We start from the raw sequence: 20,775 nt of genomic DNA on the forward strand, positions 1-20,775 counted from the left end.
ATGAGGGATTTCAACACCACACTTTCAAAGAGTTAGCTTCCAAATTCCCTCGAAAACTGCTCAGACTGAGAGGGCCTCAATGACTGCTCACCTCCAGATGGTTCAACCTCTTCTCCTAGGACTGAATAGCTGCTCTGAGCTATAAATGGCTCCCAGGGCTTCTTCTGAGCCCTAACCCTGCCCAACAGCGAACCAGTGACCTTCTGCCTTCTTGTTATATATTCTCAGCTCCCCAAGACTTCACTGAGCCCTAATTGCCTGGAGCCTGCCAACAGTAGCACCTATTCAGTATCCAACCCTGCTGCAGAACACTTATTCTCCCAGCAAACACACAGATAAATTGAAACCAGACAACATTCTTCAGCTCCACCCATCTCCATGATAAAGTAACCTGCTCTGATCTATCTTCAAACTGACTTCCAAGCCAATTATCCTTCCTTTACCATTTCTCCAGCTAAGTAAACCCACCTGCTGTTCTATGGTTTCAACACTTCCCTTCTGACTCTATTAAACAAACATGGGTAACCTTCTGAACTGCTATTTTCTTTTAGGTATTCTGGAAATTTCTAAAGCCCAGCATTTTAATTACCTTACCTTCACAACAACAATCTTCCCAGAACTAAACTTTACCTCTAAGATATAACATGAGCCACGAACTAGGTATTCGTCACCTACCATGAATTGAACTCCCTTCATCCTTACATTAAAGCACATATAACATGAAGTCACGTCCTTTACCTGCTATCCAACTAGCAGAGTTTATTTGAACTGGACTCTCAGTTTTGGAATGCAAATTTGGGTAAATTTATTAGAGTCATATCTTTCAGGTCAATATTTTCTTGTAAAATATGGAAGGACATTGCATTATCTGGACACTTGGAAGTTGACCTGGATTTTTTTATTTTAAAAAGGTCATAAGTTCACCTTAGGTTGTCAACAACCATGCCTTTTCTAGGAAACCACATGAATTCAGCTAACTGATCAGCATGACACTTGATGCGGAGACATGTTTGCATGTTTGCAATGCAATTATTTTAATTGATGGAAAAATTCTGGTTTAAAGGCAAAGGCTAGTGATTTACTGGAAATTACATGACAGAAATTAGCCTTTTGTGAACTCAGTTGGGAATGAGCTGAGAAAGTGAATCTGCCTGGCTCCCACTCGGCTTACCTTGCCTGAAATAGAGTGGTTATCAGTATCCAGTTAGGAGTCCTCATCTTAGTGGAACTTGTCTCTCTTTGGAAACGCAAAAGTGAGAGAGTGAGAATGTGTGTGTGTGGGAATTTTAAAAGGAATAGATAGTTATAATTCCAGCTTACAATTATGCGTTAACCAGTTCTTGCAACTGGTTTTTAAAAAGAAGTTTCTTGTTATAATAAATCAATCATTCTGAGTTTATTAAAAGAAGTCTGGTTAAAGTCTCTTTTATTCTGGGTCAATCTTTGGCCATTTTGGGGAGTGAATTAAACTTTTAAACGAATGGTACAACCTGTTGAGCAGTGGGGCTGGATAAACTGGGCACTTCTCCCATCCCGGTCGTAACATAGATTGGAGGCTCTTGCAGAATCTTGAAACGCAGACAATGGGTGATTGGACGTGGAATAATAATAATTAGTAGAGGATAAGAGGACAGATACCAGGTTTCTAATACATTACTAAAGAAAAATGGCTTTGGAAGTTGCTAAGATTTTCTAGAGATAGAAGATTTAACCCTGACTGGTTTAAAAAAAGTAACCAAGACTAAGCTAATGGAATTGGCGGATAAGTTAAAGATAGAATTAACTGTAGGGATGAGGAAAGTGGGCATAGTTCAGAATTAGAAACTGGAAGAGATACAAGAGGCACCACAAGATTGGGGGGGGGGGGGTGAGTCAACTGAGTTAGCTAGGATTCAGTTGCAAATGAAACAACTTGAAAAAGAAAGAGAATTGGTATTGAAAAGGCTTGAGAGAGGGGAAAAAGAAAGAGCATTTAAGAAGCTGGAAATGGAAGGATAAAGGAAGAGAAGCAAAGGAATGAGAAAGGGAATACCAGCTTAAAAGGCTGGCATTAAATAAAAAAACCTCAGGTGCTGGGGAAAGTTCTGATGCCGAAAATACTACCCTCAACCCAAAGCCCAGTGGGGAGATGTTTAAATTTGTACAAGCCTTCCCAAGGTTTGAGGACAGGGATGTAGAGGCATTCTTTATTTCATTTGAAAGAGCAGCTAAGTAAATGAAGTGGACATTGCTCCTACAGAGTAGGTTGGTGGGTAGAGTTCATGAGGTTAATGCATCACTTTCAGAAGAGGTTTCTGTGGATTATGATGCAGTAAAAAAAGCTTTTTTAATGCATATAGTTTGGTGGCATGAGGCGTACAGTATAGGCAGAACTTTCAAAACATAAGGAAACAGCCTGGGCAGACCTATATTGAATTTGAGACAGTAAAGCAAAGTAACTTTGACCATTGGATATAGGCATTAAAGGCAGATACAACATATGAAGCTCTTAGGGAAATAATTGTCCAGGAAGAATTTAAAAATTCACTTCCTCCAGTAGTTAGAACCCATGTTGAAGACCAGAGGGTTGCAACAACTAGACAGGCAGTGGAGATGGCTGACGATTATGAGCTGGTCCATAAATCCAAACCCTTTTTCCGTCACCCCCACAAACCCAAGAAGGATAGAAGATGGGAAGGTGAAAGGAAGGCAAGTAGCCAGGGGAGAGAAGGGACGGCTGGGAATGCTCCGGAAATTTGCCCTCATAGCAGGGTAGGTGGTGGCATAGTGGTACAGTCACTGGATTGGGATCCCACCATGGCAGATAGTGAAATTTGAATTCAATTAAAATCTGGAATTAAAAGTCTAATGATGACCATGAAACCATTGTCGATTGTCATATAAAAAAACATCAGGTTCACTAATGTCCTTTAGGGAAAGAAATCTCCTGCCCACTCCTGATCTGGCCTCCATGTGACTCCAGACCCACAGCAGTGCGATTGATTCTTAAATGCCCTCTGAAATGACCTAGCAAGCCACTCAATTGTATCAAAACCGTTAAAATGTCTTAAGGAATGAAACCAGACGGACCACCTGGCATTGACTTAGGCACTGGAAACGACAACGGCAAAATCAGCCCTGTCAACCCTGCAAAGTCCTCCTTACTAACATCTGGTGGCTTGTGCCAAAATTGGGAGAGCTGTCTCACAGACAAGCCAAACAACAGCCTGACATAGTCATATTTACAGAATTGTACCATAACAGACAATGTGCCAGGTACCACCATCACCATCATTGGGTATGTCCTGTCCCAATGGCAGGACAGGCCCAGCAGAGGTGGCGGCAGAGTGGTATACAGGCAGAAGGGAGTTGCCCTGGGAGTCCTCAACATTGATTCCGGATCCCATGAAGTCTCATGGCATCAGGTCAAACACGGGAAAGGAAACTTCCTGCTGATTACCACGTACCCCCCTTTCAGTTGATGAATCAGTACTCCTCCATGATGAACACCATTTGGAGGAAGCACTGAGGGAGGCAAGGATGCAGAATGTACTCTGGGCGGGGGAATTCAATGTCCATCACCAAGAGGGGCTCGGTAGCACCACTACTGACTGAGGTGGTCAAGTCATAAAGGACATAGCTGCTAGACTGTGTTTGCTGCAGGTGGTGAGGGAACCAACAAGAGGGAAAAACATACTTGATTTCATCCTCACCAATCTGCCTGCCACAAATGCATTTGTCCATGAGAGTATCGGTAGGACTGACCACCCTACAGTCCCTGTGGAGATGAAGTCCCATCTTCACATTGAGGATACTCTCCATTGTGTGGTGTGGCACTACCACCATGCTAAATGGGATAGATTTTGAACAGATCTAGCAACTCAAGACTGGGCATCCATGAGGTGCTGTGGGCCATCAGCAGAATTGTGCTCAACCACTCTATCATTACCACCAAGCCAGTTCAATGAAGAATGCAGGATAGCATGCCAGTAGCAGCACCAGGCATAACTAACAATGAGGTGTCAACCTGCTGAAGCAACAACACAAGGCTACATGCATGCCAAACAGCATCAGCAGCAAGTGAAAGACAGAGCTAAGTGATTCCACAACCAATGGATTAGATCTAAGTTCTGCAGTCCTGCCACATCCAGTCGTGAATGGTGGTGGTCAATTAAATAACTCACTGGAGGAGGAGGCTCCACAAATATCCCCATCGTCAACGATGGAGGAGCCCAGCATGTCAGTGCGCAAGATAAGGCTGAAGCACCTGCTACAATCTTCAGCCATGAAATGCCAGGTGAATGATCCACGTTGGTCTCCCCCAGAGGTCCCCAGCATCGCTGATGCCAGTCTTCAGCCAATTCGATTTGCTCCATGTGATATCAAGAAATGACTGAAGGCACTGGATACTGCAAAGGCATGAAAATATTCCGGCAATAGTACTGAAGACTAGTGTTTCAGAACTTGCCGCACCCCTAGCCAAGCTGTTCCAGTACAGTTACGACACAGGCATCTACCCAGAAATGTGGAAAATTGCCCAGGTATGTCCCATACACAAAAAAAAGGGACAAATCCAACCCAGCCAACTGCCACCCAACAGTCTACTCTCGATCATCAGTAAAATGATGGAAGGGGCCATCAACATTGCTATCAAGCAGCACGTGCTTAGCAATAACCTGCTCACCAACACTCAGTTTGGGTTCCGCCAGGTCCACTCAGCCCCTGACCTCATTACAACCTTGGTTCAAACATGGACAAAAGAACTGAACTCCTGAGATGAGGTGAGAGTGACTGCCCTTGACATCAAGGCCACATTTGACTGAGTGTTGCATCAAGGAGCCCTAGCAAAACTGGAGTCATTGAGAATCGGGGGGAAAACGCTCCATTGGTTTGAATCAGACCTAGTACAAAGGAAGATGGTTGTGGTTGTTGGAGGTCAGTCATCTCAGCTGCAGGACATCACTGCAGGAGTTCCTCAGGGTGGTGTCCTAGGCCCAACCATCTTCAGTTGTTTCATCAACTGACCTTCCTTCCATCACAAGGTCAGAAGTAAGGATTTTTGCTGATGATTGCACAATGTTCAGCATCATTTGTGACTCCTCAGATACTGACGCAGTCCATGTCCAAATGCAGCAAGACCTGGACAACATCCTATCTTGGGCTGATAAATGGCAAGTAACATTCGGGCCACACAAGTGCCAGGCAATGACCACCTCCAACAAGAGAGAATCTAACCATCGCCCCTTGACATCCAATGGCATTGCCATCACTGAATCCTCCACTACCAACATCCTGCGGGTTACCATTGACCAGAAACTGAACTGAACTAACCATACAAATATTGTGGCTACAAGAGCAGGTCAGAGGCTAGGAATACTGTGGCAAGTAATTCACCTCCTGACTCCCCAAAGCCTGTCCACAATCTACAAAGCACAAGTCAGGAGTGTGATGGAATACTCTCCATTTGCCTGGGTGAGTGCAGCTCCAACAACATTCAAGCTTGACATCATCCAGGACAAGCACCTGGATGGTGCTTGATTGGCACCCCATCCACAAACATTCATTCTCCACCACCGACGTAGATGTTATGCACTGCTGCTACTGTGCAAGGTGCACTGCTGAAACTCATCAAGGCTCCTTAGACAGCACCTACCAAACCCATGACCACTACCATCTAGAAGGGCAAGGACAGCAGACAGATGGGAACATCACCACCTGCAAGTTCCCCTCCAAGCCACTTACCATCTTGACTTGGAACTATATCACCACTCCTTCACTGTCACTGAGTCAAAATCCTGGACTCCCTCCCTAACAGCACTATGGGTATCCTATACCACATGGACTGCAGCGGTTCAAGGCGGCAGCTCAGTACCACCTTCTCAAGGGCAATTAGGGATGGGCAATAAATGCTGGCCTAGCCAGTGAAGCCCATTTCCCTTGAATGAATAAATACAAGAAAGGAAGGCACTGAGGGTGGAAGTGATATCCGAAGGCCTAAGCGTTTCCATTATAACGAGGCGGAACACTTCCGTGCAAATTGCTGGAAATTGCACAGGAAATCCACGGATCTTCCTGGGGTATGTAAGGGCGATTCAGGAAAAGAAGCCCCAACTGAAAATACACCAGATCAAGTTGTAGTGTTAACTACAGCTGTGAAACTAAGTGTGAACACTGTTTTGAGTTCAGGAGAGGCAAATAAGATACATGAGAGTCATGAAGATTTCTTATCGAGAGGAAAAGTAATCCTTTATACCTCAAACGAGGCATCTAAACCTATAATTATATGAAGAGATACGGGAGCCATTCAAACACACTTACTGGGGAAAGGCATAACTTTTCCACCAGAAAGCACATCAAAAGCCAAAATTTTAATAAATGGTATCGGCGGGGAGTATATACTGGTACCTTTGTACCGGGTGCACTTGGGATGTGACCTAATGTCTGGGACAGTGGCGGTAGGGATTATCCACAAGTTACCCGTACATAGAGTTGACTTACTCATGGGAAATGATTTAGCCGGAGCAAAGCTAGTAGTTTCTCCCATAACTACGGAAAGCTCAAGTCAAGCTAAAGAGACCAAGCAGTTACAGGAAAAGGTTTCAGGAGTTTTTCATTTGTGTGCGATGACCCGAGGAATGGCTAAGCAAAGTCCATCATTGGAAGTCAAAGTGATATCACAGGCAGACATTTGGTTAGCTGAAACATTCTTTAGACACTTAGATAATCCAAAAGAGTTGTTAAATTAAATCTCCTCTAGTTGAAGCTTAGCAAACCGATCAGAGTTAAGTAAGATAGCACAATCAGCCCAAACTGAAACTGAAGCTGAGGAAGTTCCAGAAAGGGTGTTAGTAGACTGTGTGGGACTGTTACCAGAAACAAAAACAGGACACCAGTATATCCTTACTATTATGGAAATGACAATGTGATTTCCAGAGGCCATCCCTTTAAGAACAATTACAGCTAAAGTAGTGGTAGAGAAGTTAATCCAATTTTTTTAAAATTCGATATTGATTACTGATAGGGATCCAGTCAGGTCAAGGTTCCAATTTTGTGTGTAAAATTTTTCAAAACATAATGAGTAGTTTGGGTATAAAACAGTTAAAATCCACAGCATATCATCCACCGACACGGGGAGCTTTAGAGAGGTACCATCAAACTCACAAAACAGTGATTAAAGCATATTGTCATGAATATCCCAATGATTGGAACAAAGGAATGGACTTTCTTTCAATTGCTACCTGAGATTCACTGAATGAATCTGCCAGTTTTAGTCCTTTTGAATTAATTTATGGACATGAGATACGAGGTCCTCTGAAATTAATCAAAGAAATGTTTTTGGGACATAAGGACAAATCCTCTATGTTAGATTATGTGTCCATGTTCCAGGAACGGCTCACCAGAGACTGCAAGGTGGTTCAAGAACATCTTAAAGTTTCTTAAAGATGAAGGAATGGGTAGATAAGCAAGCTGTGACCTGAACATCACAGCCAGGGAATGAAGTACTAGTGTTATTTATTGCCTTTACAGGGGAAATCTCTGAAAGCACGGTTCAGTGGTCCATACAAGGTAATAAAGAGGGTTGGTAAAGTAAGTTATTTGAATGACAACCTAGATCCCAGGAAACGGAATAGGCTGTGTCATATCAAAACGTTAAAACAATAGCATCATAGGGAGGATGATAAGAAGGAGAAGGTATGTCAGGTTGTAAGCACAATGGGGGACAAAAGAGACAGCGAGTGAGAGGTGGAAGGAGACTTAGATAGTTCACAAATTGAACCTCTTATTATCTGGCTAGCTAACACTGAAATATTAGGACAGATAGACACCATATTTTCATACTTAGAGGGAGAACAAGATGATGATCTGGTGAGTTTACTTGCAGAATTTAAAGGAATCTGTAGGGATAAACCAGGGTGTACAACTTTAGCCAAGCATGGTATGGATGTAGGGGAATCTTCTCCAATAAAACAACATCCTTATCATTTAAGTACAGAGAAACATGCTCAAGTGAAAGCAGAAATTCAATATATGTTAGAAAATCATCTAATTGAATCTAGTCAAAGCAGCTGGAGTTCTCCAGTAGTGTTAGTGCTTAAAGCTAATGGGACAACCAGATTCTGCACAGTGAATAGAAAGGTTAATGCAGTAACAAAAACTGATTCCTACCCAAACCCTAGTTTAGAAGATTGTATTGACAGAGTTGGCAGTGCCATATTCCTTACTAAGATAGATTTCTTGAAAGGATACTGGTAACTACCTTTAATGTCGTGAGCTAAGGAGATAATGGCTTTCCTCATGCTGAATGGGTTACACCAATGCCATTCGGGCTAAAAAAAAACACTCCAGCCACTTTCCAAAGACTAATGAATCAAGTTGCAACTAGTGTTTCTAACTCTGTACTTTGCTTGGATGATGTATTGATTTACAGCAACACTTGGAAAGATCATTTAAAACAATTGGAAGCCCTTTTTAAGCAATACAGTTGGTAGATCTAGTATTAAACATTGACAAGAGAGAGTTTGTGAAAGTGAGAGTAACTTAACTAGGGTATATCATAGAGCTGGGGCAAGTCTCGCCAAGAACAGTGAAAGTACAGGCTTTGATGGAATTCCCTGTCACTAAAACTAAACAGGGAAATCATGAGATTTTTAGGGATGTGTGGCTCTGATCGTAAATTTGTGCCAAACTTCAGCACAATAGCAGCTCCACTAGCAGATTTATTGCAAAAGAAAGTAAAGGTGGTAGGGTCAAGAGAGTGACAGGCAGCGTTTGAGAAGCTGAAGGCGATCCTAACTAATGAACCAGTGTTAACCACCCCCAATTTCACTAAACCCTTCAAGGTGGCAATTGATGCTAGTGACTTTGGGGTGGGTGTGGTCTTATTGCAAAATGGTGAATCAGGCATAGAGAAGCCAGTGGGTACTTCTCTAAAAAATTAAATCCGCATCAAAAGAGATACTCTATGGAAAAGGAAACCCTGGAATTGTTACTGGCTCTGAAACATTTTGAGGTATATATTCGTCATGGCTGTAAAGAAAAACTAGTATATATTGACCATAATCCCTCGGCCTTGGTGAAAAAATTGAAGACTCAGAATGACAGACTGTTCTGATGGAGGTTGCTAATACAGCCTTCTAACTTAAAGATCGTTCATATTGCTGGAAAGGATAATATAATTGCTGACGCATTATCAATAATGTAATTTTTGTAGATTTATTTGGAAATAAAAAAAATCAGAGAAAACTGCACAGACCCTGTGTAAGGAATGAATGGCTGAGTGACTGCATGTTTGAATTTTGTTTTATATATTGTGTATCTTTTCCTGTACACTTTGTGATGAAACACATTTGGAAATGGTGTTTCATTTCTTAAGGGTGGAGGCACGTTAGAATCATATCTTTCAGGACAATATTTTCATTTAAAATATGGAAAGACATTGCATTATCTGGACACTTGAAAGCTGACCTGGATTTTCAAGTTCACCTTGGACTGTCAACAATCATGCCTTTTCTAGGGGCCCACATGATATTTTCAGCTAACTGATCAGCATGGCACTAGATGGGGGAGAGCTGTTTGCTTGTTTGCACTGCAGTTATTTTAATTGCTGGAATAAACTAGTTTAAGGACAAAGGCTAGTGATTTACTGGAAATCGCATGACAGAAATGAGCTTTAAGTTTTGAACTTGGTTTTTTGTGAATTCAGCAGGGAATGAACTGAGAAAGTGAAGCTGCCCAACTTGCATTCTCCTTGCCTTGCCTGAAATAGAGTGGTTACCAGTATCCAGCTAGGAATATTCATCTCCATGGAACTTGTCTGTCTTTGGAAACCTGAGAGGCAGAGACAAGGAAGACTGACCCGGCTCTATTTTCCTCCATGCTGAAGTTTTGTTGGTGAGAACCTCCAGGCATCAACTTGGATTAGCGATCTGTCTTCACATGAGGGAGCACCAGGTTGAAAGTTTTTTCTTCAGCCGCCCATCTCTGCAGAGACTCCACTTGTTTGTCATTTGTGTGTGTGTGTGTGTGTGTGTGTGTGTGCGCGCGCGCACGCGCGCGTGTGCATGTATGTATGTGCGTACATGCTGGGGAATTTTAAAGGGATAGGTAGTTACACTTCCAGATTACAATAGTGTGTTAACCAGTTCTTAAAACTTCTTTTTAAAAACAAAGTGTATGTTATAATAAATCAGTTTATTGAAAGAAACTTGGTTAAAGTCTCTTTTATTTTGGATCTAACAGTAGCGAAGGTAAATCTTTGGCCATTTTGGGGAAGGAATTAAACTTTTAAACTAATGGCACAACCTGTGGAGTTAGTGGGGCTAGATAAATTGTGCACTGCTTCCATTCCGGTCGTAACAAATTGAATGTTGAAACTGCCAAGGATCAAACAACCAATGTTATGATGAATATAGACAATTAAAATTAATTATGGAACTAAGTGTGAAACTAAGGCATAACTAATTGAAGTTACATTACATTTATCAATAAGAAATTAAGCGTTACAATACAGAACATTAGTATATTAATTATAAAACACTGCACTGAAGAACTGGTCATAACAGGTTAGTGTGTGCAACTATTGATCTCTGACACTGAACTCTTGTGATACAGTCAGTGGCTCATTCACAACCAGAATTGGACACAGGCACAGAATTTTGAAGACAAGCATGCACTTCAATCTAGGCAACACTAGCACCTGGAAACCCCATGTCTCAAGCAGGAGAGGGTGGAGTGAGAATCAAGTGAACATAAAGGATTCTTTGAAGGAAGAGATATACCGAATAATTTACAAACATTTTTATGATACTGCACTGTTGGATACTCCCTTGCTGATCAAAGGTTTGAGAGGCAGAAAAAAATTACCAGGGATTGAAAATTATTGATGGAAGGAGAAACAGAACTAAAGTTTCAGGCCGATGCTACCTGACCTGCTGAGTATTTTCAGCATTTTGTATTTTTTAAATTTCAGATATATCGCATCCACAACATTTTGCTTTTGCATCAAAATGATCTCCTTTATTTCGCATTGGAAAACAGTAAGAATCCAAACACAATCAAAAATCGAGGTCAGGAATTGTAGAAAAGAATCTTTCTCCACCCGATAAAAGCCAGCTATCTAAACCTCTTCTCTAGCTTTCTACTATGTTACAAAATGCGAGTCAAGCATAAGTTTCGTTACAATAATTGCTGAAATAGTAGTGTATGTATTAAAAGGAAGGAACAATGTCCCTGGTTATGATTCACATTATTAAAAGCATGTGGTGTCTCTAATGCATCATAAGCAACTACAAAGTGCAGGTTTCATCTCTTACTAAGAACCACTCTAAATATGTACACGAATATTTTAGGAACTATTGTAACTAGTCTTATGCTTCATTCACTTTTTTAAACATATCGGAAGGCTGTAAAAGTGGTTTATACAGGGGATGTTCTTAACTGAGCTGACAGATTCCTTTGGATAATACTTCATCTCCATTTGATTGTGATGGGTCCCAAAACAATCAACTGCTGTTAATTACCAGACCGGGATGGGAGGAGTGCGCAGTTTATCTAGCCCGACTACTCTACAGGTCACACCATTAGTTTAAAGGTTTAATTCGCTCCCCAAAATGACCAAAGATTTACCTTCGCTACTGTTAGACCCAGAATAAAAGAGACTTTAACCAGGCTTCTTTCAGTAAAATTATTTTATTATAACTCAAAACTAATTAAAAACAAGTTGCAAAAACTGGTTAACATACTATTGTAATCTAGAGGTGTAACTATCTAACCCTTTTAAGATTCCCCAGCGCACACACACACGCACACACACACACACAAAGGACAAACAAGTAGTCTCTGTAGGAAAGGGCAGCTGAATAAAAAAATTTCCGATCTGGTACTCCCTCATGTGATGACAGATCGCTCGTCCCAGTAGATGCCTGGAGGTTCTCACCAACTGATCTTTGGCGCGGAGGAAAATAGATCAGTCCTCTTTGTCTCTGCCTCTCGGGTTTCCAAAGACAGACAAGTTCCATTGAGCTGAGGATTCCTAGCTGGATACTGATAACCGTCTACTTCAGGCAAGGCAAGGAGAGTGCAAGCGGGGCAACTTCACTTTCTCAGTGAGGTAACCCTTAATTTCTTATCAACAACTTTTGCTACAAGTTACTGCACCCACTTGTATACCCTGTGAAGTAGTTTACCAACTGTACAATGTTAAACGGGAGACTTTTTTTCAACTTAGGACTTTTTGAAATTCTGTAGAGAAGACCATGTGAGACCAGATTTCGAAACCTATTACAAATCCACACTTCACATGCTCTACCCAGGATGGTAGCAGCTGGGGCATCAGTGTAAAGAGAATGGTAAGTAATTCAATGTATTTTTCAGGGCATTTATGCCAGGCAAACGGAGGCAGTTAAAATTGACCTTGCTGTGTCCGAGAGTAACTCAGATGTATACCTATAATCAGTGCACTCTTTTATTGATGATACCCAAACCAAAGACAAAAGGTTGTGCTGCAATCATTCCAAATTTATTGAGGAGTAATGAACAGTTCTTTGACAGGGCATAAGACAACCAATTTATAGACAATCTACGCAAATTCCATTACAACCTTAAATTTGGCAATGAAAATGTTAATCCAAAGAAGGCATTGCATTCTCTCCTTGGAGAGAAGGCGGCTGAGAGATTTTATAAGTTCAAAATCTTGGGGAGGCTGGACAGAGTAGATAGGGAGAAGCTGTTCCTGATCTTAAAAGGATCAAGAATGAGAGGACACAGATTTAAAGTGATTTGCAAAAGAAGCAAATGTGAAGTGAGAAAAAACTTCTTCACACAGCCAGAGGTTCGGGTCTGGAATGCACTGCCAGGAAATGTGGTGGAGGCAGGTTCAATCAAGGCATTCAAGAGGGTATTAGATGTTTACTTGATTAGAAACAATGTGCAGGGGTACGGGGAGAAGGCAGGGCAACGGCACAAGGTAATAATGCTCATTTGGAGAGCCAGTGCAGACACGATGAGCCGAATGGTTTCCTTCTGTGCCATTAAAATTCTGTGATTCTGTAAACAATGTCTTGTCTATTACATAACTACGGCAGCCTGCGGGAAGTCATTATAAAAGGACAGTCCTTGTTTTTAAATAAAAAAAGTCATTAAATATTAGATGATCAGTTAGACCGCCCTGGAAAAGGACAATTTTCCAATCTTGTCAGGCTTCTTTAATTTTTAATTCTCCGTAAAGCAGCAAAATCTCATCACAAACCTTAAGAATGTTAACAATTCACTATTGCTAATGAAACGTTTGAAAACAAAACATAAAACAATGTAGCTGTTCAAATCAAAACAAAGCAGCCATATACAACCCTCGCTTGTAGGAAAATTAGTGTTACCAGGATATCGTGATCAATACCCGGAACACAAAACAATTTTGTTAAATTGTGCATACTCTTTGGTGATCGCACATTTCAGTTGATCCTGAATTCATTACTCGAGTTTTGCTCTCAATGCTAATATTAACAGCACCATTGTTTTAAAAAAAAACGATTGAAATTGAATAACCTGGGTATAAATCTTGACAATTAACAGGTACAAATAATGATATGGTGAAATACGATCAGCGATAAGGGCAAAGAGGAAATTCGCTGTTCTCTGGTTGTGGCAAGCATTCAATTCTAATTCTACACCTTGCCCGACATAACGCTTGCATTGTAAACACTTTTGCTTTCCAGGTATAATAATAATAATCATGCCCCCATGAGGCCTGGAACATTCCCAGCCGGCCTCGGAAGGCTCGTCAGCCCCAGGCTGCTGACTCACCGGGAGCAAACTCACCGAGACACTGGGGCTGGAGGAGGCGCTCGGGGTCGGAGAACGCTGCACCGTCACCAGGGCCATAAGGAGAGCAATCAAAAGGAGCGAAGGAGCTCAGCAGGTGAATGCGGGAGAGGCTAAGGCCGGAGGCGGGGCTGGATGATGCCCGGATTCTGCAGACCGTTAGAAACGTACGGCTCACGCGGCGAGGGGAGAGGGGGGTGGTGGTGGTGGGGGGGCGAACGCGAGAGTAAGCGCGTGACCAAAGAGAGGATCGCGAGCATGTGAGTGAAGATGATGGCGATGGTGGTGGTGGGGGGCGAAAAGGGGGAGGGGCGGGAAAAATATTTATTATTATATTTTCGCCCGTTAGTGTGATTGCCCCTGAACAATATATCTCAAAAACTAAAGTAAGGATTTCAACGAAATTTCATACACAGATAGGGTATTGGCCTAAGTAAGAACCGACTGGCTTTTGGCGAAGATCCGATTCTGGATTTTTTTTTTAATATAAGGCCCCTTAACATCGGGAGATAGGGCAAATTGATTTTTTTTCTTTCAATGTTGTGGGTTGCTTTATTTAGAATGTTGTGGATTTCCTGAATAAGCTGTCAAAATGTGAGCAGAGTGTTCGGAGCAGGTTGTTGGATGTAGATTGGCCTGAAGTCTCCATGGTGAGATGGCATCTATTAATAAGTTTATTTCTTTTTTTCAGCTTTGTAGTTACAGAGCATCAACTAGGCAGGGAAAAGCTTCAGGAAGAGCTGCACAATTGTAATAAAATTGAGAGGCGAAGGTACGCAATCTTGAGTGCCCTCTTGTCTTCTACTCTGCATTCTTGATGTCATTCATTCTTTCACAATCGGGGAAGCTGACAGGCATTTAACAATGTTGTTAGACCATAAGACGAGCAGGCTGTCAGTTTTGCTTCGGTTCTTGTGCCTTTACACTATACCAAGGCCAATCAAGATTTCTGTTTCAAGTAGTTGGGTGTTCGATCATGCCCAGAAATCCCTATGCACTACATGCAAAATCTCAGCTAAATCATTGCAGGAAGCATTGACTGAATGTTAGGTCCTTCTCTATAGAGTGGGAGGGTCATCTGGGTTATTTTTTACAGCTAATTTCACAGCGACTTTGCAAGTCAATAAATTCACGAACCCAAGCAGAGTGAAGGCAGTCAAATTTGTATCACACCACTCTGGCTAATTAAATAGACAATACTAGAATTTCACCTGATTTTCATATTGAATTGACATCTAACCTAAATTTAAAAGTGAAAAAAAGACCTTGTATTTATATTGCACCTTTCATGACTTCAAGAATATCCCAGAGTGCTTTACAGCCAAGTAAGTACTATTGTAGTTGCTATTGTAATGTAAAAAAAAATACAGCAGCTAATTTGCACACGGGAGGATTCCACCAACAATGTGATAATCCCCAGATAATCTGCGTTTGTAATGTTGATACAGGGATAAATACTGGCCATGACTCCAGCAAAAACTTCCTGTTGTCCTTTTGAAATAATGCCATGGGATCATTTACATTCACCTAAGAGGGTGGTCTGCGCCTCATTTGAAAGATGGCATTTCTGATAGTATGCCAGTTCCTCAGTACTGCACTGAGGTGTCAGTCTAGATTTTTCAAGGATGTGGAGTGGAATTTGAACCCACAACTTTAGATATAAGAGTGCTATGACCTGCGCCATGCCTAACACCATGTAAAACAGCCAGAAACAGCCACGTTCTTGGCATCAGCAGCAGATTTACTGTGAAACGCACCATGCCATGGCACCGGCCCCAAAATACAGGACAAATCTGACACATTTTTGAAATATCTCCTGTCCAATACAATGTGAGCAATTATTGTGTATTGTGTCCTTCCCTAATTTGTAAACTTCGTTGTTCTGGAATGTGGGGTCATCTACTGACCGGAAGTGAGAACTGTAACAGAGCGGCTCAAATTCACATTTACTGTCAGTGCTACAGAAACAGGATAATGTGCATTGTGAGCAAATAATTTCTGTCTATAAAGCCTATTAGATTATTTCACATTTTATAGTGAAAAATAAGAAGAATTGAGAAATAATAAATAATTTACTTTACTCATTGGATAGTTGTAAATTTGCCACATTACCTTTTATTAGCCATTAAGTGGCATTTCTGTCTTGATTTCTCAGGATAGTCTTTACTTGAAATAAACCAAACACACATACCAATAAAATAGGGAAAACATGTAAAGCGGAAAGGGGCGAAATACAGAAATAATAAAATTAAATTAAAATATAAGTGTAAAATGCAGGGCTGATGTCTCCATGGCACTCAGAGGGGTCCCCCTGCAGGCAATAGCTGCTCACCCCTACCCCTGACTTTGACACCACTGCTGTAGAGGGTGATCCCTCTTATCATAACCTGCCTACCTGTCCCCCGCTCATTGTTTAAAAAAAGCTTTCAGAGCTTCTAAACATGGAAGCACCCTCTCCTTCTCCCTGCAGCTTCAGCAGTGGCCACCTCTGATTGGGCTGTCAGCTCTGAGAGGCCTTCTTCATGAACAGTGGTCCCGGGGGCGGCCTCTTCATTGCCCCTGCCAGTAAAATCACAAATGTTGTCCACTGCGTGGGCTTGGGACCAGCTTTCGGTCCTTATTAATAGTAATGGATTTCGGTGGTTTGAGACAGTCAAATTTTTAGTGCTGATGGGGTCTATTTCTAACAATGTGAATATTTATTTCATTGATGAGAGATGTGGAGCTGTTTAATGTCCTGTACAGATGGAACTGACAGTGCATGCAATAAATCAGGTCCAGCTTTGTAGGAAATCCATGATCAGAATTGCAGCTTCATAGTTAAAAGATAAACGGGCTGAATATTCAGGGTTAATCTTCCTCATAACTGAACTCAGAACGTGATAAATAAGCAAAGTCCTGCTGATGCTGGAAATTTGACATAAAAACAGAAAGTGCTGGAAATACTCAGCATACCTGGCAGGATTTGTGGAGCGAGAAAAACAGAGCCATCATTTTGGTCAATGATGACCCTTCTTCAGAACATGTGATATTGGTTTTAACGCTGCTGTTTTCAGTTCTCGATGACTGAGTTCTGCATTGAAATCATTCTAAAGCTGTGGTCCGCAAACCCCTGGGGGTGCAAAAAAACTTTCCAGAGGTCTGAAAAATAAATTTTTGACTGGGCGAGAGAGGAACGCAAGACAAGGAGAGAAGAAAACAAAAAAAAAGGATATGCTGCCTGCTTTGTATAAATTACTGGTAGTTAGTGTTAGTCCTGCAAGAGAAGCTGACAAGATGCACATCTGAAGCTTCTGAATACTTGCCCTTCTTCACGCTGATGAACACCTTAGCAGCCATATTTTCAGTGGTGAGTCTCACTGTTACTTTACGGAGGGGAAGTGGGAGACCAGCTGTTGTTGGATTAATACAAGTGTGTATTCAATTTGGAATCATACAGCAAGTAAGTGTCATTATGATGCTGTCTGACTTGCTGAGTGTTCTAACATTTTCTGTTTATCTTCATTCCTTGTTGGCTTGATTCTAGTAATGTAGGAAAACCTGTCAGTTTGATTTATACCTTTATTGCAACATGCTGGAAGATATCATGTAAATTCCTTGCATGATTAATTAAGGCTGAGAAGCTGGGCTGGATTTGCATACATCTGTAAAATATGCAAGAGAAAGTCTAAATTTTTCTTTCTCTTGGCTGGGTCCCAAAGGGGCGGGGGCCCCAAAAATGAAGCTGCACATAGGGCCGCACTAACTCTTAATCTACCACTGCGTGACATTGCAAACAGGTTAGTTAATAATTCACACAGCTATTACTATATTGCATGAGGAAAGGTCAAAGACTATATTCTGATCACAGGAAACTGAGATCAGACCTCAGCTGTAACATATTATACAAAGTAAACGAACCACCTTTATTTGTTTTGTTTCAGTTATTAGACGATCGACACAAAAAAATGCACGTTGCAGTAATTGGGGCTGGCGTGATTGGTTTGTCTACAGCTCAATGCATCATTAATCGTTTTCACTCCATAGTCAAACCATTGACTATTATAGTTTACGCAGATAAGTTTACACCGCATACTACAAGCGATGGAGCTGCTGGATTGTGGCAACCGTATGCGCATGATCGAGAGAACTTGGAGGAAGTGTAAGAAGAAAACTTTTTAAAACTAAAAATAAAAATGTGCCACATAAGAAATAGAAATGATGGAAGACTCATGTAATAGTTTCACCTTGTTTTTTAGTAGTTACTAATTTTCCTTTATTTTTCTTTTACTTTCTTCTATTTATTTATCTCTTCCTGAAGATGTTGGCTGTTGCTAGGATTTAGTTCCATTGGTGCCAGAAATCCAAATCTTCTGGCTGGACATTATTAATGGGTGAATATAATCAATGGCTGGTTATTTGAGCATGATGAGCATTACAACCAGATCTAATTCTATCCTCCCCTTTCTAACAGGCATTTCTGGATGATGATCAGGAGCAGGAATCTTAGCTACTTGCTTGGGTTCACTGAGCTCAAAAGGACAGTGGGATTTTCCAGTCCTGCCCACCATGGGACCAGAAATTCCAGCCCGAAGCCAACGGACCTTTCAGCTGGTCTGTCAAATATTCCATCCCACCCACAACAAATCCCATGGCGGGTGGGACTGGAAAATCCCGCTGTAGGATCTCTAATTGTACCCCTGGCTCAGACTGGCTAACGAAGCATAGACATAAAATCAAGCCTGTGATTTTGTTTGAGTTTGTTGTTCAGCAACACATCAGTCAACCAGGATGGGAGCTCCATCCTATTGGGCTAATGTCACTATTTTCTTTTTGAGAGAACTAGCAGGCAATCTGTTCCCAGAGAAGCAAGATTGACCTCAAAAGTGCCGTAATGAAAGAGTTATTGTAGTAAATGGATGAGTTTCAGTGACCTCATGGTCTTATATTATGATTCTGCTTCCAATATGGCCTGCCTCCGCGTGGGGTGTTCACTGACGTATCTCTAATCTCTCCTGTTTGTGCACAGTCAAATTTAAAGATGGTAAATTGAAAGTGTAAACTTATGTCCCACACAGTGTAGTGGATTGTTGCGTTAATGTGCTGGGACACTGCAGCATTCCATTTTATGGCCTGTGAAGCCCTTTTGAAAAATTCAGTAATAGTTTAGCACTATACATAATAAGTGTAGCTGGATAGAACTGGGCGTGAATTTTACAGTCCCCCCATTGGCGTTTTTGAAGATGATGGGCACATAAATTGAAGTGCGTAACCAAATTACCACCTTCCTGCCCATCCCTGACTCCCATATTATGGGGAGTGGGTTGGCATCAGGCAGCCTGCCCTCCCTTAGGCCTATTGAGGTCCTTAAGTGGACAATTAACTGCCACTTTCATTTCACCTGTGTTGGGAGTCCCCTGTGCCCTTTGGGGGTACCAAACTTGTACCCTCCCTTTGTCCTTCCTGCCGGTCTAACCCCACCCCCCTCACTGGGGCTCCCAATTATACCCGCCCAAAATCCTTGGACTTACCCAAGTCTGGTATCCATCTCTTCTTGGGAACTGCCTGTAGTCCCAACAGTGGCCACTACTCTCTTCTGGTACTGCTGGTACTACAGAGCTGCTGGCCAATGACATTGCCTTGTTGCTCTCTAGCGCTGAACTTTCTGGCTCTGAGGGTTGGAAATCCCTATCTGTTCCTATTAAGGCCAGCCCAGCCAGATTTCTGGTCAGCAAGGACGGGGTGACCAACTATCCCAGATTTTCTGTGACTGTCCTGTATTTCGGCTTTGCATCCCAAGTCCTGAGCTAGGTCTTCCTGGGACATGTTTTGTTCCAAATTTTTTCCCATCACTGCAGACTGATTCTGTGCATGCTTCGGCCATGGCTGGTTGGCGTTCAGATCAGGGTTTTCCTGCCTCCCACTCCCAGCTCCCATGGTCTTCACCCGCTACCACTGTCTCGCCAGCACAATCCCCCTCCAGCCCCTTGGTCCTGCCAGAATGCACCCCCCCCCCAGCCCCCACCAAACGTTGGATCCCACAATCTGCCAGCAACCCCCATGCCTCCCCACACTCCCATGGTCTCACCATCTCACACACACACGCACCCCCGCCCCCCCTCCAGCCGGCCACGGTCCGTCTGCCCCCTTGCCCCACCCAGCCTCCCCCCTGGGAGCAGGTATTCCACCCCTATGTAAAATCCAATCTCTGATCTTTGTCCCTGTATGTTAAAGGTTGTTCTGATCCATGGTAGCTTCAATAACAATGTGTGCAATAATAGTAGCTTTAATATTTACTTGTTTTTTTTCTTTTATGCCAATGGAATTTTCTGTAGTGACTAAATACTTGTGGCATTGTTTGAGTGCAATCATGGATTGTGACATATTTCCCAATGTTTTAACTGCAGCAAATGGAACAAGGAAACATTTGATTACCTTCTGAGATATGTGAATTCACCTGATGCCAATGAAATGGGTTTGTTTTTACAGTCTGGGTATAACCTCTTCAAGGAACGAGTGCCGGTAAGCGTTTGTCCCAAATATGAAGATGTTTAATTAAAGTAACAGTCTTCTTATCTTGCACCTTCCTTAATAGGTCTGTAACTGTATTTTCCTCATGTATAGCCAAGGACTAGTGAACTTACTTTTGGATGGGCAAATGTCTGTTCCTCGTATTTTACATGTGTAAGAGATTTAACTTTTTAATTTCAATGGTCCAGATTTTGCGATGGTGTTGATGATGAAACTATTTGTGTTCGCCGTCATTATGCCTCTGAAATAGACAGCAATTTCTTGAGTTTGCAGCTGTGCAATTAAACCCAGAAATCCAAAAGTTATTTTCATAGACTCTGTGCTTCTGAAGTACTCCCATACAAGTCACTGAACTGACGAGAACTTGACCTTTTACGCTATTACACTGTAATAACCCTTGAAAAAGTTACACCTTATTGACAAGGTGTAAGTCCATTTTTAATGGTACACTAAATTCATAATTACTTC

At 41.9% G+C, this 20,775-nt stretch overlaps 2 protein-coding genes across 5 annotated transcripts in view; one reads left to right on the forward strand and one right to left on the reverse strand.

The window, feature by feature from the left end:
* LOC144687862 (protein phosphatase Slingshot homolog 1-like) overlaps positions 1-13,899 on the reverse strand; it is a 123,106-nt gene extending 109,207 nt beyond the window's left edge. Inside the window, exon 1 of the mRNA XM_078554412.1 lies at positions 13,795-13,899. Within this exon, the coding sequence (XP_078410538.1) occupies positions 13,795-13,857 (63 nt within the window). The 5' untranslated portion in view covers positions 13,858-13,899. The remainder of the gene's footprint in view (positions 1-13,794) is intronic.
* LOC144687864 (D-amino-acid oxidase-like) overlaps positions 13,720-20,775 on the forward strand; it is a 31,192-nt gene continuing 24,136 nt past the window's right edge. Inside the window, exons 1-4 of one of the 4 annotated variants that reach the window (XM_078554417.1) lie at positions 13,720-13,894; positions 14,489-14,569; positions 17,721-17,938; positions 20,184-20,298. In XM_078554417.1, the coding sequence (XP_078410543.1) occupies positions 17,745-17,938; positions 20,184-20,298 (309 nt within the window). In that variant the 5' untranslated portion in view covers positions 13,720-13,894; positions 14,489-14,569; positions 17,721-17,744. Of the gene's footprint in view, positions 13,965-14,488; positions 14,570-17,720; positions 17,939-20,183; positions 20,299-20,775 lie in introns of all 4 variants that reach the window. The other 3 variants (XM_078554416.1, XM_078554418.1, XM_078554414.1) reach the window with 3 other exon arrangements.

Source organism: Cetorhinus maximus, chromosome 12 (genome assembly GCF_964194155.1).
Source record: "Cetorhinus maximus chromosome 12, sCetMax3.hap1.1, whole genome shotgun sequence".
Taxonomy (NCBI): domain Eukaryota; kingdom Metazoa; phylum Chordata; class Chondrichthyes; order Lamniformes; family Cetorhinidae; genus Cetorhinus; species Cetorhinus maximus.